This window comes from Astyanax mexicanus, chromosome 11, assembly GCF_023375975.1.
Source record: "Astyanax mexicanus isolate ESR-SI-001 chromosome 11, AstMex3_surface, whole genome shotgun sequence".
In the NCBI taxonomy this organism is placed as follows: Eukaryota; Metazoa; Chordata; class Actinopteri; order Characiformes; family Acestrorhamphidae; genus Astyanax; species Astyanax mexicanus.
The window spans coordinates 29,265,376-29,286,116 of NC_064418.1; the positions used below are offsets into that span (position 1 = coordinate 29,265,376).

General features: G+C 38.0%; 1 protein-coding gene across 1 annotated transcript; it reads left to right on the forward strand.

The window, feature by feature from the left end:
* The first annotated feature begins 12,403 nt into the window (after positions 1-12,403).
* Positions 12,404-20,453, forward strand: tnfaip6 (tumor necrosis factor, alpha-induced protein 6). Its single transcript, XM_007253477.4, has 6 exons — positions 12,404-12,656; positions 14,672-14,809; positions 15,711-15,872; positions 18,129-18,357; positions 18,473-18,513; positions 19,639-20,453. The coding sequence occupies exons 1-6, from the start codon at positions 12,548-12,550 to the stop codon at positions 19,752-19,754; spliced, it is 795 nt and encodes a 264-aa protein (XP_007253539.3). The 5' UTR covers positions 12,404-12,547; the 3' UTR covers positions 19,755-20,453.
* The last annotated feature ends 288 nt before the right edge of the window (positions 20,454-20,741 follow it).

Consider the following 20,741-nt stretch of genomic DNA (forward strand, 5'->3'; position numbering starts at 1 on the left):
CCCAGTTTTACAGTAATCTGGGGTGTGTTGTTTTGTTTAGTCAATGAGCATACTTTAATTGAGTTCTACAGAAAGCATAAATGATAAAAAAGCGTACTTGTGAGACTGACCAGGCATGATTATATCTCTGGTCCAAAAAAGAAGTAGGTCTGTGGTGCAGTTCTTTTAGCACTTTCAGAACGTTTTCCCCTATACTTGTTTCCCTCTGTTATTAATTACTGCACTATTGTGACCACTTTATTAACCCCAGAAAGGTCTTAACTTTAAAGGGCTGTGGTTCAGTAAGTGTTTTTCAGTGAAAGTTATTGTTATTTAACAGGCTTTTATAGGGAACACAGGCTTCTTCTCAAACAAACTTTCTGCTACTGCTCAGAGTTGAGAAGTTGAAAAGCTGAACAGATGATAATACTTTCCAGGCTTGTTTGGTAGGTATAAATGTAGTTAAAAGCAAATACAAACCCACTGTCTTCATGTGGTTGTGCTGGTGTGTTATATCGTAGGCTACGTTCACATTACAAGGCTGAAGTAACTCAAATCAGATTTTTTGCTCAATGTGGCTCAGATCAGATTTTTTTTCATGGCTGTGTGAACATGCCAAATTAGATTTTTTTAAACCAGCTTTGAGTCACTTTCTTATGTGGTCCTAAATCGGATACGTATCCGATCCATGTACATGCAAAATGAATATGAACGGTCAAATTGGAAATTATGCATCATTTTGTTTTTATGCATGCACTACGTGCTTCTCTCTCATACCCACACATCTCTTGGTGCAACTGTGCAGCTATAGCTGCAAAAACAGCAAAAGCAAACCGCCTGACCTTTTTTCATCTCCTCGACCTGAACATGTATTTCAGACCAGCTGTTTGCTGTTTCTCCACTCTAGCAAAAGATGCTCCACATATGAGCTGCTGACGCATCCATTTCACCTTTATAAAGCTACGAGCCGTCTCTCTAATATGACATTTTTGTTGGTGAAAAAGGCGACTTTATGCACGTATCAATGTGCGCATGTGAGGCGTTTCAGGGACAGATTCGTTCACAAGAGACACAGATACAGATCACTTACATTTGTGAATGTAAGAAATCAGATTTGGGGTTGCCAAGTGGTCCAGCGGGCTAATGCGCCGCCACTATGAACAAGAGGTCGCAGGTTTGAATCCCGTTTATGTAGCTCTGCCATCCAAGGCACCAGAGGGAGCAAAATATGCCTTGCTTCCTCCAGGTGGGTAGATGGCGCTCTTTCGGATTTAGGACCACATATGAAAGTGACTCAAATCTGACTTGAAAAAAATTTAAAAGATTATTTTATACAATCAGAACAGTTGGATCTAAAGAAAGAGTACAACACTGCTATCTAGTGGGCAGGGATTAAAAGCAACACTAAATTAACTGCTGTCTGCCACCAATATTTACATATATTCATTAAAAAAATCAAAACAGTATACCTAAACATAATATCATAATATTAAAGTGTGTCAAAAAGTTCTTACCCCCTTAGTTGGCTTAAAGCTGATGCTCCTGTAAGCCATCACTGTAAAGACTCCTCTCCTGTCCAGCTTAAAGCTCTTGCAGCTCTTGCTTTTCCATCACCTGTTCCTCGTCAAACATTCACAGTGCCACAGTTCAAAGTGCTGCTGTGCTTTTTGTGCTTTTCTCTTGATTTAAAGTTTGATCAGTCATCTCCCACTGTTATGTCTTTTTTAGAGCACATTCACCACATGGGTATGTCTGCTATATATTTTTTATTTCTCCAATTCTAAGTTAAACTTCTCTTTCATCTAGAAACGTGAGTCAAGTGCTTTTCCATCTGTGTAGACTTGACTGATCTTCATTTTCCGCCTGTTTCAAAGTGCACTTTACCCACTGAGGTGCACTTTTAAAGGGAAACTTGATCACTTCAATCTCTCTCCCTCTGTACCTCTGTCTTTCTGTGTCTCATTTTCTTTCAGTCTCTCACTCCTCACTGTTTCTTTATACAGACTAGATGTTCACAGGGTTGTGGACACCCATTGTAATGAATGCCCTCAGATTGTCTTAATCATCACCTATTGTTGACACAGATGTGCAAATGCACTTACCAATTTTGTCTAGTGTCGTAGAGAAGTATTACCCATAGAAAAGGACTCAATGGAGCAGATAAACTGGAAAATATTGGCACTATGCTTAAAGGAGAACTCCGGGGTAAAAATGACTTTTGGTGTAGTAAAACATGATAAAGAGTACTAATACTCTTTATCTAGTACTAATCTTACTAGAGTACAGGTAATTTTGTGCTTATTGCCCAGCACTCTTTACACCGGCCGCGTCAGGGTATCCACTTGCTCCTGCATATAAATCGCTTTTTATTAAGGCTCAAAGTAGGTCCACACCGTGGCGTAGCTTAATCTCTGAGCGATTGGGTTATGCTACAGGGTATAAACAGTGTTTTTTATAAGCTTCTTGTGCACTTATAAAGTTATTAATGCCTCGTTTTAAATGTCAGAGATCTTCGGATTCTACCAATGAGGTGTGTAGCTACTTCGAGCCTGAATAATGATGTAAAAAAATACTGGATCTCAGAAAGCTGTGGGAGAGCGGAGGTGGGCCATTTAAGAAAGGTTAGTACTCTTTATCATGTTTTGCTAGAGGGGTTTAAAGCCCCCAATGTTCAGCTGTGGAGCAGTGGAACTGTGTTTTTTTTTGAATGATGGGATTCCACTTCAATCCAATACTTGTGATGAGTTAAGGTTGAGGTGAGGTGGTAATCATTCAACATCATTACCTCACTAACACTCCTGCCACTATTGCAACATCCTAATCAAATCCTCACAGCAATGCTTTAAAATCTAGTAGGAAGTGTTTTATGGACAATAGAGAGACAGTTATTTCAACAAACGCAGGATAGACATTAAAACAATTAAACAAGGACTGTCCCAATAACAATGCAGGTGTCCCATTACTTTTGTCCATGTAATGTATTTCTTACTCTTAATTGTTCTTTCTCTCACACTTTTATGTCTTTCTTTCCTTGCTGTTCCTCAAACTCCATCTACCCCCAAATAGTTTTTGTTTCTTTCTCTCATTTTCTCATGCTTTACTCGCAAACTCTCTTTATCTTTAACTACTGTATGTCTCTCAGTCTTGTTTTAAAAAATAAAATAAAAATACGGTTTTGTCTCACACAATGTTTGCTTTTTGTACAATTAATTAAACTTTGTCTCTTTCACCACTCTCTCTCCTTCTCTCTCTCTGAACTTTCCTGTTTCCTGTACCCACATTATATTCTCAGGAGGTGTGAATGGTAATAAACGCTGCAGCAGGAAACCCTGAGCACTGTTCCAGCATTCTGGGGTGTTTCGTATTAATAGGGCTGAGAGTTGGGTTGAGTGAGGATCAGGCTTTCTTTGTTATGTAAATACTTAGTGATGCAGTTTCCTCTGTGTGTGTGTGTGTGTGTATGTGTGTGTGTCCTATGTGATGGTAACCCTGAGTTTAAACTCTTTATGCTGTTTTTTCACAACAGTGCACTTTCTCACCTTCCAAAAAGTTTTAGTCTAAATGTTTTATGTGTATCTGTTTGTACATCAGAAAACATTTAAAACAGAGAAGGTTCAGATCTGCGAAACATATCAAATATATCATCTTGTATCTCTAATAACATTGCTGTTTTAGACATGTAAACCTTTTCTCTATGTATTTGTTGCTACATTGATTCAGGGTGTATGTTTTTAGATATATCAGCAAATGCAACAAATTGCATAAGGGCCATTCCACTGAATGGGTGTTATTTTGTTGTAAATCTTTTTCAACTCTGTATCTAATAACACATATGTAACTATTCAAAACACTGGTCAATACTCAATATTGGCACAGTACTGGTCAATCTCAGGCAGCTATACTTAATATTTTACAAGGTTTCAAAGCTGAAGATGGTTACATTTTGCTTAGTCCTGTAACCAAAAACTCATGTGACATTTAAAAAAGCATGTTTAAATGCAAATCCACTAATTCCTTTGATTTTCTCTCAAGAAAAAAAATATTTTAAAGAAATGGTTGACTGCATGTTCAAATAATTGATATTTATGACAGTATAACTCACTCACCCCTGTTACAGGAACTCACTCCTGTTACTGGAACTCATTCCTGTTACTTTTTATGTGGTATGAAACATGACTAAAGGTAACAGGAACAAGTTTTTTAGCAAAAAATAGCAAAAACATGAAAAATTGCTAAATGGCGGCTATGCTAATAGCACGAGGACACAGAGCACATTCTAGTGATTTTACCAATATTTTTGTATTTAAAAAAAAAAAAAGATCTAACAATTAATTTACAACAAATGAGGGAACTTAATTTTGGTCTTCCCATGGTCTTTAGAAGAACCAACTTTTTGTTGTAGATGTGACTTGTAGAATGTTCCAGATTTTTTGAGGTAATGTTTTACTGTAACAGGAATGAGTCAAACCCAGGGACATAACTAAAATGTGTATTTTAACATAAATATTATAGATTTATTATGAAGAAAATAAATATTTTTTAAAGGATCGATGGGATTTGGAGTCACACAACATTGCAAAAATAATGACATCTTTGAGAAATTGTATTAATTGTATTTCATAGTAATATAGTTTATAGTTAGCGAGTGTTCAAAGTAGCTTTTATTAATATTTAAAAAAAAACATATTTTACTTTTGCAATTAGGTCAATGTACAAGACATTATGCTTAATAATATACTGTATTTTAAAGTTATTTTGTGTACACATTTATACATTTAATTTTCTGGGAATAGAAGCACATGCATTCGGCGGAATATGCCCTTAATAATCAGTTCATATATACTTTAGTACAAGAGATCCCAGTCAAGGGTGAAATATTGTGACAGAAAAGAACAAAAGACTGCTTGAGGTACGCCACCTGCTGGACACATACAGGACCTATTTTTTAAGGTTTCAGATGAAGTGAGTTATTAAAGAGACCATGTTCAGTGAGACACTGCCATCATCTGGATGAAGAGCAGTAGTGCAACGTTGAACTTCAAACTAAAATGACATGTGAATCAACACAAATTATTTTATTCTTTTATTAAATATTCTTTACGTGTTGATGAGTTTAATTACGTGCACCATATATGGAAAACAGAAAAAAATAGCAGAGTGTGAAGTCACCAGAACTGAGGTTGGATCCCCTGGCCTAAGAATAATTTAAAGCTTTGTATTAAATGAGTCACTATGAACAATATTGGGTACATGATTGATGATCTGCTTATTATGAGACAGTTACTAATATTGTGTTGTAACCCATAATGGTGTAAAATACTGCTACAAAGTACTGCATCAGTCCACAGGGTGAATGAATAAATAAATAGATTAGATAGATAGAACTTTATTAATCCCAGAGGGAAAGTCAGTTATTACAGCAGCACAGTTACAATAAGAGCAAAGAACAATAATTAAAGGTTAAGATAATGTCTCACAAGACGGAGCTGCTGCAATCGGCTGCCACTAGCACGGCGCCAAGTCAAGTCGCAAATACACACATAAATAATTGTATAGACAAATATATTAATAAATATTAATTAATTTATTTTTAATTTTCTTCATGTATTTATTTACTTATTTCCATAATTCTTTCTTTATTTATTTCTGTATTTTCTAAAGCAGTACTGCTTTAGAGCGAGAATAGGACTGCCAACCTAATTAACATACAAATGCAGAACTACAGAAATAAATAAATAAATAAATAAATAAATGTAGAAATGTTGAAGTAAACAAACGAATAAATGCAGAAATAAATAAATAAATAAATAAATATAGAAATACATCAATTAATGCACGAATAAACAAAAAAATAATAATTGCAGAAATGCAGAAACATGCAGGGTCATGCATGAAAATATGGAAATAGATTCCTGATATAAGTGTGCACTTTTTCATGACAATGTAAATATTAATTTATTTATTTATCTATACAATTATTTATGTGTGTATTAATTTATTTATTCACTTAATGATGTCTTTATTTAAATATACTGCTGGAGCAGCATTAGCATTGCCCACTAAACACGCTAAGTGCTGCTAGCTCTTTCAACGTTCAGAGGTGAGTATATCGGACTGTAGTCTGTGTCTTTACTGCTACATTTGATGAACGGCTGGCTAATATTGCCCTGGCTAACCGGAACATTCAAGGTTCCTCAGTGTAGCTGTCACGCGGCATTAGCCACTAGCGCTAGCGGTCATCCAGCCTCGTCACCCTGCTGAATCTTCTGAATTAGAAGAAAAACATGGCAAAAACTCTGTTACTTACTAGCCTGTGCCGTAGCTCACATGTATCCGTTGACGCACAGGCTAAGCCGTAGGTTTGACGCAGAAGTATAAATATGCATTTATAATCAGATATAAACCAGATACACCAAAAAATAGACATTTATTGATAGTGGGCAAAAAATACAGTTAATTAAAAGTACTGTAAGAAAAAAGAAATGTTATAGTGCACACACACACCCCGCTCCCCTTTTTCTTGAAGTCATAATGACTATAATGATATATTGAAGTGTTAATGTTAAACTTTTTGAGATGCACAAGACTATCTGTTTTAGCTGTATATATTCCCTTTGAAAATGAATGCATTTAAGTACAATGCAAATATATTCAAGAACCCTAGTTGGGACATTTTCGCTTTGCTTCGTACGTCTCATCCAACCACAATTAAATTTATTTTATACTAATGGAAAGTTTTTTTCTGGATCTTTTATGATGAGAAGCCAGAATAAAATTCGGAAATGAAATAGGAGTAATGAGGCTATTTTTAAAATGTAAGGAGTAGAAAGACCAGATGATTGTGTAAAATATAAGGAGTAGAAGTAACACCTGAAAAATAGTTACTCTTGTAAAGTATAAATAACCTAAATTTGTACTTAAATAAATTAAAGAAGATTTTGTACTTCATTACTTGACACCTCTACTTTTTAGTATGCTATTGGTAAAATAACAGTCTAAACTTGGTGGAACTTGTGGAGGAAAATGGAATTAGGAACAAAGCATTGATGTTTACATTTGAATGACAGGAACTTTTAAAAAAAGTCTGCTGAGAGATAAATATTTTGAGAGTGCAATCCTAATTTCCATAAAACTCTGCATATGTTCCTCATTAGATGTTTCCTGTAAAACTGTAACACTGACGTCGGGCTGTAGTCATTAGAGGTCCTGGACAATGTTCACTGAAGAGAGAGTCTTTAGCTGACTTAGATACTTACTGCTGTATCTGTGAGATCTCATACCCAGACAGAGTACCACATTCAGTTTGGCACACACTACAGCAGGATGTTAAGTCATGGCATGGCAGCCGTAAGACAACACTGTAAAAGCTACAGCAAACAAAGAAGTGCTTATGCATCCCTCCTCGCCTACAAGGACTTATGTGGATGAGATTAACTCTGAAAATTACATCCAAATGTGTCGTGAGTGCAGAGCAATTCATTTTACATTATAGAGCATGATTAATTAGATTTATGATTCATGTAAGTTAGCATAAAACATGTACTTTTAGTCATCTTCCCCTATTCCCATAGCATCATCATACAATATTCTTTGTTACAGTAGAGAGATATTTCTCAGGATTCACTGTGTTTTTTTGCCATTTAAGTGACCTTATTCCTGTGTGTTTGAGCATGAAGCGGTCAGTTTTTCATAGAAAGCATTTAAATGATCCATTGTAGAGAATACCCACAAAGATCCAAGATGGCGCCGCGGACGGCGACACTGGTCAGAAGCTCCGTCGTGCTTTGTCTGTTTTTGTTTGTTCGTGCCGCCACATGTGAACCTAACACGTTCACATACAGCGCAGAGGATCTCCTCAACATCAGGCAGTCCATGCCACATGGCATTACTCCTGATTTTTCGTTTTCGGACTGCTTTTTAGAAGTTTTAGTGAGCGGAGCAGCCGCGCTCCTCGGCCGGAGACGCAGGCGGACGCGCAGGCGCGGGAGACGCGGGGGCGCGCTCATTAAACTCCGTCAGCGCGGACTCCGCACAGCGCTACCCAGCATTCACATGGCCAACCTCCGCTCGCTAGGCAACAAAATGGATGAACTTTCTCTTCTGAACCGGACCAACAAGGACTTTTCTCTCTCCGCGGCGCTGTGCTTCACCGAGACCTGGCTCACCGAGGCCACCCCGGACAGCGCGCTGCAGCTCGCCGGCTTTCACCTCTACAGAGCGGACCGCGACCGAGAGACGTCGGGCAAAGTCAAAGGCGGTGGGATCTGTTTTTACATCAACCGCGGCTGGTGTACAGACGTCACTGTGCTCCTAAAAACCTGCAGTCCTGATCTGGAGTCTGTGCTCATCAACTGTAAACCGTTCTACTGCCCGCGTGAGTTCTCCTCCGTGGTGCTCGTGGGAGTTTACATACCACCAAGCGCGTGCGTGCGCGAGGCACTGCGCGCTCTCACTGACCAGATCACCAGCGCCGAGCACAAACACACAGACTCTGTTTTCATCATTTTAGGGGACTTCAACAGAGCGAGACTCACCAGTGAGCTGCCCAAATACAGACAGCATGTGACCTGCCCCACCAGGGAGAGGAATATCCTCGATCACTGCTACACTGTACTAAAGGGTGCATATCGCTCTGTTCCCCGAGCTGCTCTGGGCCTATCTGACCACTCTATGGTCCATCTTCTCCCAACCTACAGACAGAAGCTCAAGCGGGCCAAGCCTGAGGTCAGTACTGTGAAGAAGTGGACCAGTGAGGCAAAAGAGAGGCTTCAGGACTGCATGGAGTCAACAGACTGGTGTGTGTTTGATGATGCTACAAGCAGCCTGGACGAATACACTGACACAGTGACATCCTACATCAGCTTCTGTGAGGACATCTGTGTTCCAACCAGGACTCGCATCAGATACAACAATGACAAGCCCTGGTTCAACGCCAAACTGAAGCAGCTGCGCCGGTCTAAAGAGGAAGCTTTTAGGAGTGGGGACAGGGCGCTCTACAACAAGGCTAGGAACACACTGAACAGAGAGATCAGAGCTGCTAAGAAGAGCTACTCCACCAAGCTGAGCAGACTGATGTCCACAAACGAGCCATCAGCCGTCTGGAGATGCCTGCACAGTCTCTCAGGCTACAAAAGTACCCCCCACCAGACAATGGGGGGTCGTCAACTGGCTGAAGACCTTAACAGCTTCTACTGCAGGTTTGAAAAGCCCACCCCCACCCAACCTGATAGCACCCATTCACACCCTTCTGTCTCTCAGCCACCCATCCAGCCTGCCCTGAAGATCTGTGAAGAAGACGTGCACCGACTCTTCAAAAAACAAAGAGTGAGGAAGGCACCAGGCCCAGACGGAGTGTCACCCTCCTGTCTGAGGAACTGTGCAGACCAGCTTGCTCCTGTCTTCACAAAGATCTTCAATAAATCACTGGAGCTGTGTGTCGTACCGTCGTGCTTCAAACGCTCCACAATAATACCCATCCCCAAAAAGCTTCACATCACAGGACTGAACGACTACAGACCCGTCGCACTGACCTCTGTGGTCATGAAATCCTTCGAGAGGCTGGTACTCACTCACTTGAAGGAGATCACCAACCCTCAGCTAGACCCCCAGCAGTTTGCTTATCGAGCCAACAGGTCGGTGGACGATGCAGTGAACATGGGTCTTCATCACATCCTCCAGCACCTCGACCGTCCTAGCACATACGCAAGAGTTCTGTTCTTGGACTTCAGCTCTGCCTTTAATACGATCATCCCTGGACATCTACACACCAAACTGACCCGACTCAGCGTGCCAGCCTCCACCTGCCAGTGGATTACCAGCTTCCTCACTGGCAGAGAGCAGCAGGTGAGGCTGGGAAAGATCACCTCAGGAACCAGGACCATCAGCACAGGAGCTCCACAAGGTTGTGTTCTCTCCCCTCTGCTCTTCTCACTCTACACAAACGAGTGTACCTCCACAGACCCCTCAGTCAAAATCCTGAAGTTTGCAGACGATTTGACAGTCATTGGTCTGATCCGGGACAGTGACGAGTCTGCTTACAGACGGGTTGTTGAGCAGGTGGTGCTCTGGAGCAACTACAACAACCTGGAGCTGAACACAGCAAAAACAGTGGAGATGAGAGTGGACTTCAGGAGAAGCCCCCCAACCCTTCCAGCACTCACCATCCTCAACAGTACTGTGATGGCTGTGGATTCCTACAAGTTCCTTGGTACAACAATCTCCAAGGACCTGAAATGGGACTGCAACATCAGCACCATCATCAAGAAAGCCCAGCAGAGACTGTACTTCCTGCGTCTGCTGAGGAAGTTCAACCTGCCCCAGGAGTTGATGGTGCAGTTCTACACCGCCACCATTGAGTCTGTCCTCACCACATCCATCACAGTGTGGGGCAGCTCAGCTTCCAAACATGATATCCACCGACTGCAGCGCATCATCAGGTCTGCAGAGAGGACCATCGGTGTGAAGCTACCCACCCTGCCAGATCTACACACCTCCAGAACCAGGAAAAGAGCAGAGAACATTGTCTCTGATGCGTCACACCCTGGACACCACCTGTTCCAGCGTCTCCCCTCAGGACGGCGTTTTAGCCAACTGAAGATCAAGACCACCAGACTACAGAGAAGCTTCTTCCCACACGCCATCACTCTCATGAATAGCTGAACACTACAACATAACATCCAGGATACAGTCTGTTACATCCACACAAGACTGTTACATACATCCATATCCATGTCATCCCTCTCACTCTGTTCACCCTCTGTACTGCACTTTATTAATCTGGTGATAGTGGCTACAACACACTGTACTGTCTCTGCAAGTAATTCTTCTGTTCTCATATTTATATGCCTTATTTAACTCAGTTTAACTTAATTATTTATTCAGACTGCACCAGTGTCCTTACTGCTGCACTCAGCACTTTACTGTAAATATACAACTCTGCACACGTAAAGTTAGGTTACAGGTATGTTTGTATGTGTGTGCGTGTGTTTATGTGAGTAAATGTTTACTTCTGTAATGTTATTGTCAATTATTGTGCACTGTGAGCTACTGAAACCAAACACAAATTCCTTGTATGTGTGAGCATACTTGGCCAATAAAGCCCGATTCTGATTCTGATTCTGATTCTGAGTTATTACTTTAATTGTTTCAGGCTAAGGATTTGTGCGTAGTTAGAGTTTAATATTTCAAAAAAAGTGCTTATACACTTTGGCTTTTATCCCTAGGTGTCTCCTCCACTCTACAGCTGAGGAAATGTTTCAGACCAGGACACTATGAGCAATGACTTACTATACAAAAAACCACAGAGCCACTTAGATCACTCCATGAATCATGAGTTACGTTTAATATGAAATAAAGGACTTTCCGAGGAGAGCGAAAATAAAATGATAGATTGAATTCTGCATCATGTAATTTACAGTAAGAGCTATTTATGAAGGCGATTCAACCTTTTTAAAATGGAATTAATTTACAGGTGTAAGATCACCCTAAATGTAAGTGTCTAGACTTTATAATAGTAATAATAATATTAATAATACTACTGTATTAAAAATCCTAATGTTAAAAATCTGGTTAACCTTTAACTTTAAATGTAAGTTAGACAAAAACTTCTAAATAATAATCTATTACTACTACTAATATTACTATATTCTTTGTCATAATACCCAGGAGGATGGGAGGGAACCCTATCTAAGCAGGCTTTTCATGCACTTTAGGTTACACTGAATAATTGTGAAGGTCAGTTTACAGATCACCTACTATGATATCAGAAATTTAATTAGGTCATAATTGGCAGGGAAAAACACTCAGACCTTGTATCAATTGGTCTAAAATAATACAATGTATAAAAACACTTTGGACAAACATCTAACTAATTTGAAATATTTGACTACATGTAATTGTTTTATCCACAATCAAATTTTTATTGTACATCGCTTTGTTAAACCTGACTAGCCTCATGTGAACAAAAGAACAAATCCATTCTTATTGATGTAGTGTTAAAAATTACTAATTTTTCCAGTCTTACAATGTGATAGCATCTCAGAGAATATTTAATAAAATAAATATAAACATATCAGCTGTGGACATTAAGAATTCACAAGAAGATAATAACCTTTAAAGCTCCAGTTTGTGTAGATCATGTAAGCAGTAAAGTTAGGGTAAGACTTCACTTATGGAAATGTATTTGAATGTATGGAAATCTATTTTAACATTAATTAATGAAGAAATATAAGTTTATAAGTGAAGCCCATTTTAGTTTTTCTTTATCTTTTTTTTTTTTTTTTTTTTTAAGAATAACTGATTCTTTCCAAACGGTAATTGCTGGTTGTTCACTGGGAGGGCTCAAATGAAAAGGTGACTCAGTTTAAAGTGGGAAGGAGGCCCACTCCGCACTGCAGCTCATTTTTAGGAGCATTGCAGTCTCCTCCCACCAGAGTTGCCTGGCCTGGGCGGACATCTGCAACAACTGCAGCTGCTACTTAAAGCTGGCTTTCACTGCTTTTACTGATTAGTTCCTTGTGAGAGGCAGAAGGATCTCGGTGTCCCTGACGGGATTTGGACTCATCTAGTAATGATAGCACTCCACATTTTAGCTGCTCTTTTTTTCTTAGGACTCGTCCTAAAGGAGACTCAGGCCTGGGGGTACAAGAATGGGATACTTCACAACTCCATTTGGCTGGGTAATTATTCATTCATTCTTTCTAACGTTTACAATGATGTGAAATAGTGTATATTGTATACTGTGTACTGAAAACTGTAACATGTATTAATATCTGAAAAAGAGACATTTTTTTTATTTAGTCATGTTGTTCATTATTTGGTTGTTTTTATTTTTAAACTATTAATACCATTAAACATACATTAAATAGTATATATGTACAAAACAAAGCACAACATATAGTGTGTGTATATAGTGAGTTTCTGAGAGCATGTTTATTAGCACTTTGGCCACTCAGTCAGTCACTGTAGTAGAAAGGCATTTATGACCCTCTCAGTGCTGATGGTCTATCCTGCCTTTGAGGGGGTCTTGAGGGGGTTTGGGAAATGACATCACTGTGTGGCAAGACACCACAATGTTGAATTTAAATGACAGAGATAGAGTGTAATTACCTGAGAACAGTTGAGTCATTCAGCACTGAAGAAACACTAAAAAAGAAATGGTATTTTGAATGAACACAATTTAAAAGAGTTGTTCAGTTTCTCAGTTTCTCTTGTGAAATATGATGCAACAAAATTATACAGTTCCTCTCCTTTGTTTCATGCAATTTCACAAGACCCGTTTTGACATAACAGATTTAATTCATGTACAACCTCCTGAAACATTTGAATTATGTAAATACAAAGCATCTTTTTATTTTAGTGTTTGTGTTCAGGGAAGTGGGGATATCAGAAACAGTGGTCTGTCACTTTTCATTACTCTCATTTTATAGCCATGTCCATTAATAGTTTAAAAGGGTTGTGCTAGACCTCAGCAGCAAGCTGAAGCTAATCTTCTCATCTCTGAGACTCTGTCTGATAAACATGATACCTTCATCTCTCCCACTGCAGCACATCTGGAACGCATAAACAGGCTGTTTACGTTGATGCATGTTGGGATTTTTCTTGATTTCTGGTTTGTGGGTAGTGAGGTAGGAGCACTCCAGGGCTTCTGTTGTTCAGAGGCACCTTGATGGGAGAAGCCAGTAAAGCTTATTAACAATCTGAAGTGTGTGAGTCCAGCTTCTACAAGGTCATGCATGCGTGATGTCAAAACAAGTCAAAAGCAGTTTACTGTTCTGAGAGGCTTGGAAACTGCGGCAGATGCCAACATGAAGAGATGAAGCATTTTCTTCAGCTGTTTTACTTATCACATCCAAAAGCAGATGGTTTTTAAATATTCAGTGGATGTCTCTCTTCACCAGCATCTCACTTTCATTAGATGGGGTTTGTTCTGCTTTATTACAATAATTTAAAAAGTCTTTGGTTGTTGTTGGACAGTAACATAGTAAATGTAATTTGTTACTGTACTTTACTTATTTTCCTTTATTTCCATTTTACTCACTATATTATTTACAGTGCACTTAACTTTGACCTGTTGGACATTCAGTGGACTCATTCAGTATTTTGTGCTTCTGATCATTTTAATGCACAGTAATGTCTAACTAATAAATTTTATGCTGTTAAAAGATTAGTGATTTAAGAGGGACAATTTTGTTTATGGAAAATGAGGTGATTAAAGCAAAAATTATAATAGAGTCATAATAAATTGTACTTTAGTACTTTTGAAGCTTTTAATAAAAGTGATGGTCTGAATGGAATACTTCTACATACTATTTTACTGGGGTAATATTTTACCTTGTGTATCTCTACTTTAGTTAAATACAACGTTTGTGTACTTGATCTAGGTGCTGTTTCATAATTATGGAGAAAACAGAACCTTCTTTAAAGGCCGTATTAAGATAAATAATAAAATCTTCTACATCTACTATAAGAGTACACCCTTACAAATAACTATTTGATTGGTCTAATGAGTTCCTGCTGGCGCTAGAGGTTGTAGAATCTTTGTGTTTCTTTATGATGCCCTTTTTACTATTAGTACAGATTACAAAAGACATTGAAACGTTAAGCAGACCCTGAGAGATCAGCTTGTATGCCTGATTGTGCTTTGAAGCTGATAATGGCACTGATTGAGGTTGATGTTTCTTTCTTTTTACAGAACAAGCGGCTGGAGTTTATCACCGGGAATCTCGCAAGGGCAGATATCAGCTGACATATAAGGAGGCCAAGGCCGTCTGCAAGTTTGAGGGAGGGACACTGGCCACTTACGATCAGTTGGAGGCCGCCAGACAAATAGGTCTCTGTCGCCATTTTTGGCTTAGGTCTGATGACTGTGCAGAGTGAGGAGATTGTGCTCCATTGTTAGATACTAAAGACTGTGTAAACTTAACATTTAAGGTTCATGCTAAGGCTTATTATATGTACTGATTCTAGACAGTTCTGCAGAATGTCAGAGTGCATTTTTCTGTGCCCTATTACTGTAGTGTGTGTCTTGTCAAAATGATCTTATTCAGCTTGAGTTGATTGTATGCAGTCTCAGCCTTTGTACAGCTAATTGTTTGTGATTTGAAGTGGCTCGGACTCGTCTGTGGAGGTCTGGTTTTCTCTTTTTTTCCTGTCTTTGCCGGCCTCAAATTGTACCAATATGCTTTAGAACACTGTAGGTCTTTATTCTGCATTGCCCCAAACGATCACACTGCGGATGTCCTACAATTACCAATTTCCTAGGGGACCAGGTTGTTTTCTAGGGAGCAGAATGTGGTTTATGCAACAATTAGATTTTGCAGAAAACAAAAAAGAGCATGGGAATGCTAAAAACGCCCTAATCCCAGATAACATGTGTCTATGTGGGGCCTGTATGGGTAGCCTAGTTAAGAACCATAATGTTTTGTCCATGGGTTCTATGTTGGTCCCATATAAGGAGGGGATAAACATGGGCCCCATCAAAGTTGCTGTGAGATTATGGTGGGCTATAATAATGGGGCCCCTTTAGGAAGCCTATTTGGGCCCTAGCAAAAATACATGTACAAAACCACTCAAAGCCAGTGCCCGCCTGGAAACCACTTAGTTTAAGTTTCACCTATGTGAGCTTCATGTGAGCATGTTGGCTGGTATATCACTAGTGTGCTAGTGTTTGAACATGTTTTGTTAACACAATGAATAAAGAGTATTATAACATTTATCTCTTTTTTCTAAAGGCTTTCATGTGTGTTCAGCTGGATGGTTTGATAAAGGCCGTGTGGGATATCCCATTGTCAAATCCGGGGCCAACTGCGGCTTTGGCAGGATTGGGATCGTTGATTACGGCTATCGGCTAAACAAAAGTGAGAGATGGGACGTCTACTGCTACAACCCTAACTGTGAGTAAGACTAGAAGAAAAATGGTTGTGACTCAATTCTAGGAGGGATGCTAATAGTCCATGGACAGTTTTGGGACAAATTACACTATAATCCTATATTGTTCATACAGACAACTGCCCCAAGTGGATGAAGTTCAGTCCAGATTAATGAAGTTATCATTGGCAGGAGCTGAGTTTGGTGTGGGTGGTAGGCTCTGTGAGTTGATAGGTTTGTTTTATATGCTGAATCACACAGACGTTTACGTCTATGGACATAAGTGAGGCAGACAAGTGTCATGCCGAGTGTCGGCCAACTATGAGGGCGAGTTGATTTGTGGTCTGCCCTGAGACTCACACAGCTGAGACTGCGAACCAAGGAAAATATGATAGCATGACTGATGGGTAGAAACACTGGCCAGCGAATTTAAGCACAATAAATGATTCACTAAAGTTAAAACCAGTGGAGCGTAGCAAAATGTGCACGTAACACACGTTGTCCAAACATGTGGATCTTTAACAACATTCTGTCCTCGTCTGCAATGCTGTGAATCTCAGAAAGCCTCAGTGATGTTATAAACAGCCAGATTTAAAAAAAAGCAGTTGCTGAAGGTTTTACAGGGTTTGGTGGGGCAGCACGCTGATGACAGTGCACTAGAAAGCCAGCTAAAGCCCTGTCCGAACAGGATTAGTTTCTCAGGGGGACGCCTGTGAAAAATATTTTACACTTCTACTCAGTGATAAAACTCTTGCATCCGGACTGCAATTGAAAAAACAGGGGGACCAGTGAGTTTTTAGGCTTTCTCGGTCACATGACATCGCGTTTAGTAGCTCCTCCATTTACACTCACTGTTGTATTTATAAATATATCATATATTTTATATAAATTATATTTAATATAAGTATATTTATATATTTTATATATAAATATAATATATTTTTTTAAACGCAAGATGATGAAACTCAGAGATGTGAGTTTGGACGGGACTAAAATTACCGGAGGACCAAGGAGTTCAACGAAAAACAGTAGGTAATTTAGCCTGTAAGTTTCTCAGGGGACATCTGAGAAAAACACATACATAGTTGTTCTGGAAGGAAAAAAATCACATGGGACCCCCCCAAGAAAATTACCCCAGGACCTCCTGAGAAACTAATCTCATCTGGATAGGGCTTACATTTGCCTTCTCTTGGATTTATTTGTTTAAAAAAAGAGTATGCTTTTGGTGATTTTGTGTATAATTCGTTCTTGTATTTATATTATTATTATATTATTATTATTATTCATATTTAATTATTACATTTAATAATTGAGGCCATTCATTGAAATAAAATATATCAATCAATTTTTCCTTTTGTAAGCTTTAGTTATTGTCCTAACTATTGTAAATTTTTATTTTTAAGGGCCTTCATGAATGAATAAAGATGAGTCTAAATAAAATTTTGCTTTTTTATGGTAATAACGCAAAGAAAAGTCATTTTCTGTCATTGGAAGGACTCATTTATACTTTTTGCAAAATTGAAACTTTTTACTTCTCACTTTTTAATTAGATATACTACTACTACCTTTTGTGATACTCTTCATGTTAAGTTAGTCATATTAACTGAAACAGTGTACACATATGCAGATGGCCGTTTAGTATCCATGTCACACACCATGTTTAAAAAAAAATGTGTTGATGTGTTAAAACATTTTAAAAAGATGTGTTAAAACATTTAAAACATTTCTCTTATATACTCGTGTATTGTCCGTATTTTTTAAGTGTATATATTTTTCTTTTATCTTTTTTCCATCACCATAAAAGAGTAGATCTGGTAAGCGCTTGAGATTCCTAAGCAGAACTTGTTGGCATGTTTCTAATTTTGTAGCCTCATACACATGCACATATTTAAATGGTAAACATAAGAAGAAAGTATTCATTTTGTGGCTTTATAGTGTGAATAGTTTAGTCTGTTCAAAAATGTCACTGCTTTGCCAGTGCAGAGATTGGACACACATGACTGAATGTGTTTTATGTTCTGTTAAAAAAAAAAGGCTTCTTAAGAGTAAAACAAAGCTGCATCACTTCACAGCATTGCAAGGAATAAAAACAATTTTGAATGCAAAGTACCCTTTTTTAAAAAGAATTTCTGAAACCAGTTTTTATAATGTAACAGCAAATTACATGATATTGTTGGGCTGTGACTAAAGCTCATTAAAAACTCAAAATATTGGATGTACCATGTACCATGTTCTTATATAAGTTTACATAACTCATATACATTTTTTTGTTTTAAACACAGCTAAAGAGTGTGGCGGAGTGCACACAGACCAGCAGAAGATTTTGCGGTCGCCTGGATATCCAGACGAATACCCCGATGAGCAGATCTGCTACTGGCACATCCGTCTGCGCTACGGCCAGAAGATCCGATTGCGTTTCCTTGACTTTGACATAGAGGATGACACAGACTGCCTTAGCGATTTTCTGGAAATCTATGACAGCTATGATGATATTTCAGGATTTGCTGGAAGGTGTGGAGTTAATAAACCTGTTAGCACCTAAACAAGCTAATAATCTGTGTTAAAGTATAGAGTGTTGAACCTTTCTTGAAAGTTCTTAATAATCTTTGTTCATTTTTTATTGCAGGTTTTGTGGGGATGAACTGCCTGAGGACTTTATTAGTACAGGTATGATTTATTAATAGTCATCTTCAAAACCACATATCCAGTTGGATCTCATATGAATTGGAAGATTGCCCTCAGAATAATTGATCTGATTTAGATGGCTTAAACCCATTTATATATTATCTCAGTATTGCATTATTTACATTTGAACATGTCAATCATAATTGACATGCATTGAAGAATCCAAAAACTACAGAAAACTTGATTTTGTCAGTAATCTAATTGATATTTCAATCAGATAACCCAGAAAATTCTGGGTTTACACAAGTCAAGGAATTTTTACTTTGCTACCAGCCACTAATCTTCAGACATCCTGTCACATATTTTTGTGCACACACACACAAACCAACCTTACTGGCAAATATGGATATTTGTTTTTAATGCTTTCTAAAAATACATAGTGCTACCCTTCTTACAGATTTCTATAACAGGCTGAGTTTAAAGTGTCTGTTATCCAAAGAAAATCAGAACAAACATATACATATGCTTAGAAATCTAAAATACATCTCTCTTAATGTCTTAATCCAATGTAAGACGTCAGAGCATGCTGTTTATGTGAAAACTAGAATCATCAGATAACTGCAGAAATCTTATCTTCATTGGATAATTGAGAACACGTAAACCTGCATTCTCTGTTGAAATGTTTGAGTTTTCTGTTTCATTTTCTTCCTATTCATTTAATAGATGAATATGTAAAGAATTTTTCCTTTTTAATTTTAGAATCCATACATTGGTCTTACCCTTAGCCTTTTAACCATTATCTATTAGGGTAAGAAAATATCAATGTATCAAAGTATCACAAAACACATTAGTTTAGATGTAAAAATGGGTCATTTAGTGCTGTGTTTAAACCCAGACTACTAGATAGCAGTGTTGTACTGTGTCGTCAGATCCCACAGTTATATTATAATAATAAAATTTAACAAAAAAATAACTTTTTTTTAACAATCACAATGTCACCTTGCTTACAGGATCACAATATATTGTGATATATTGAACTGTTACATCTGTATGATAATACATATTGTACTGCCAAGCATTTTGTTGCCAATACACAGCCCTAATGTCTATAGCCAGTCCCCTACTGCTCTCTTTATGAAATTGTTAACTCCTCTTTTTTTTTCCTAGGGAATGTTATGACACTGAAGTTCCTCACGGATTCGTCTGTGTCTGCAGGAGGTTTCCAGCTGGAGTACATTGCTGTAGATCCGGACCAGTTCTCTACAAACAACACAAGCACTTGACACCTTAGTAAACAGACATCTTAACCTTAGAGTGTTTATTTAAGTTATGTGTTTGTGTTTTTATTACTTTTATAACCCACAGTGTTTAGAAATGTTCAAAATATTCTGTTTTTGTACTTGTTTTTCAGTTGTTGTTTATTATTGACCGCTGTAACAGATCATAATGACTATCAGTCGTCATAATAAAGCAACAGTCATTTTATAAAAATGATTTTCTAAACCAACTGTTGCACACTCTCTGATATTTCCTATGACTGCTTACATGCACTTGACATTGTTAATAACTGTGCATTACCCATACTTTTAACAAAGGTAAAACATATACTGCCCTGAAATTAAATGTGCAGAAGATTTTTGAAGAAGATGTTTATAAGAAAAGCTTATTCTCCAAAGATGGGCACTTTGACTGCTACAAATCAGATTTATTGAAACGCAGTTTTATTAGTGTAAAAAACTTAATTATAGAGCTCAGTTCAATATGGCTGGAAAAATATGATGTGAATTGTTTATAGCTATAGATAATGTTGTTGTAACACATCCCCAGTGTGTTCTGTTAATTAAACTGGTGATAAAGTGTCTATGATGACAAGCATAAAAAGTCTGTTCAAGAATGTTTCTCAGCAGTTTATTCAACTTAATAATAGGAAAAATGCAATCTGAGCCCCAGTTTAATAAACTGTCTTCAGACTATTTGCAGCATCCTACAGGGTTGTGTATTTATGTAAATATAAATATTTTGTTTTCCTGTAATATTGCATTTCCTTTTTTCATCTAGCACTTCAGAAATTTGTTTTCTGACTTATTATACATCAGATTTTTGAACAATTACCTGAATTTATATACATGTCTTATTCAGAGATGGGAAAAAACAACATTTTCTGTATGTACAAAATTTCAGTTTTCCCCATTTGAAGATAGATGGGCTACAAACTTAGTCCACCTACAGAACCTTGTTCCTTATTCTTTATGTAATATTATAATTTTAAT

Bases quoted from the DNA above. Each gene is read 5' to 3' on its own strand.
- tnfaip6 (XM_007253477.4), top strand. From the start codon at position 12,548: ATGATAGCACTCCACATTTTAGCTGCTCTTTTTTTCTTAGGACTCGTC. The intron at 18,358-18,472 runs GTGTGGAGTTAA...TTTTTATTGCAG, and splicing joins ATTTCAGGATTTGCTGGAAG to GTTTTGTGGGGATGAACTGC. The intron at 18,514-19,638 runs GTATGATTTATT...TTTTTTTCCTAG, and splicing joins TGAGGACTTTATTAGTACAG to GGAATGTTATGACACTGAAG.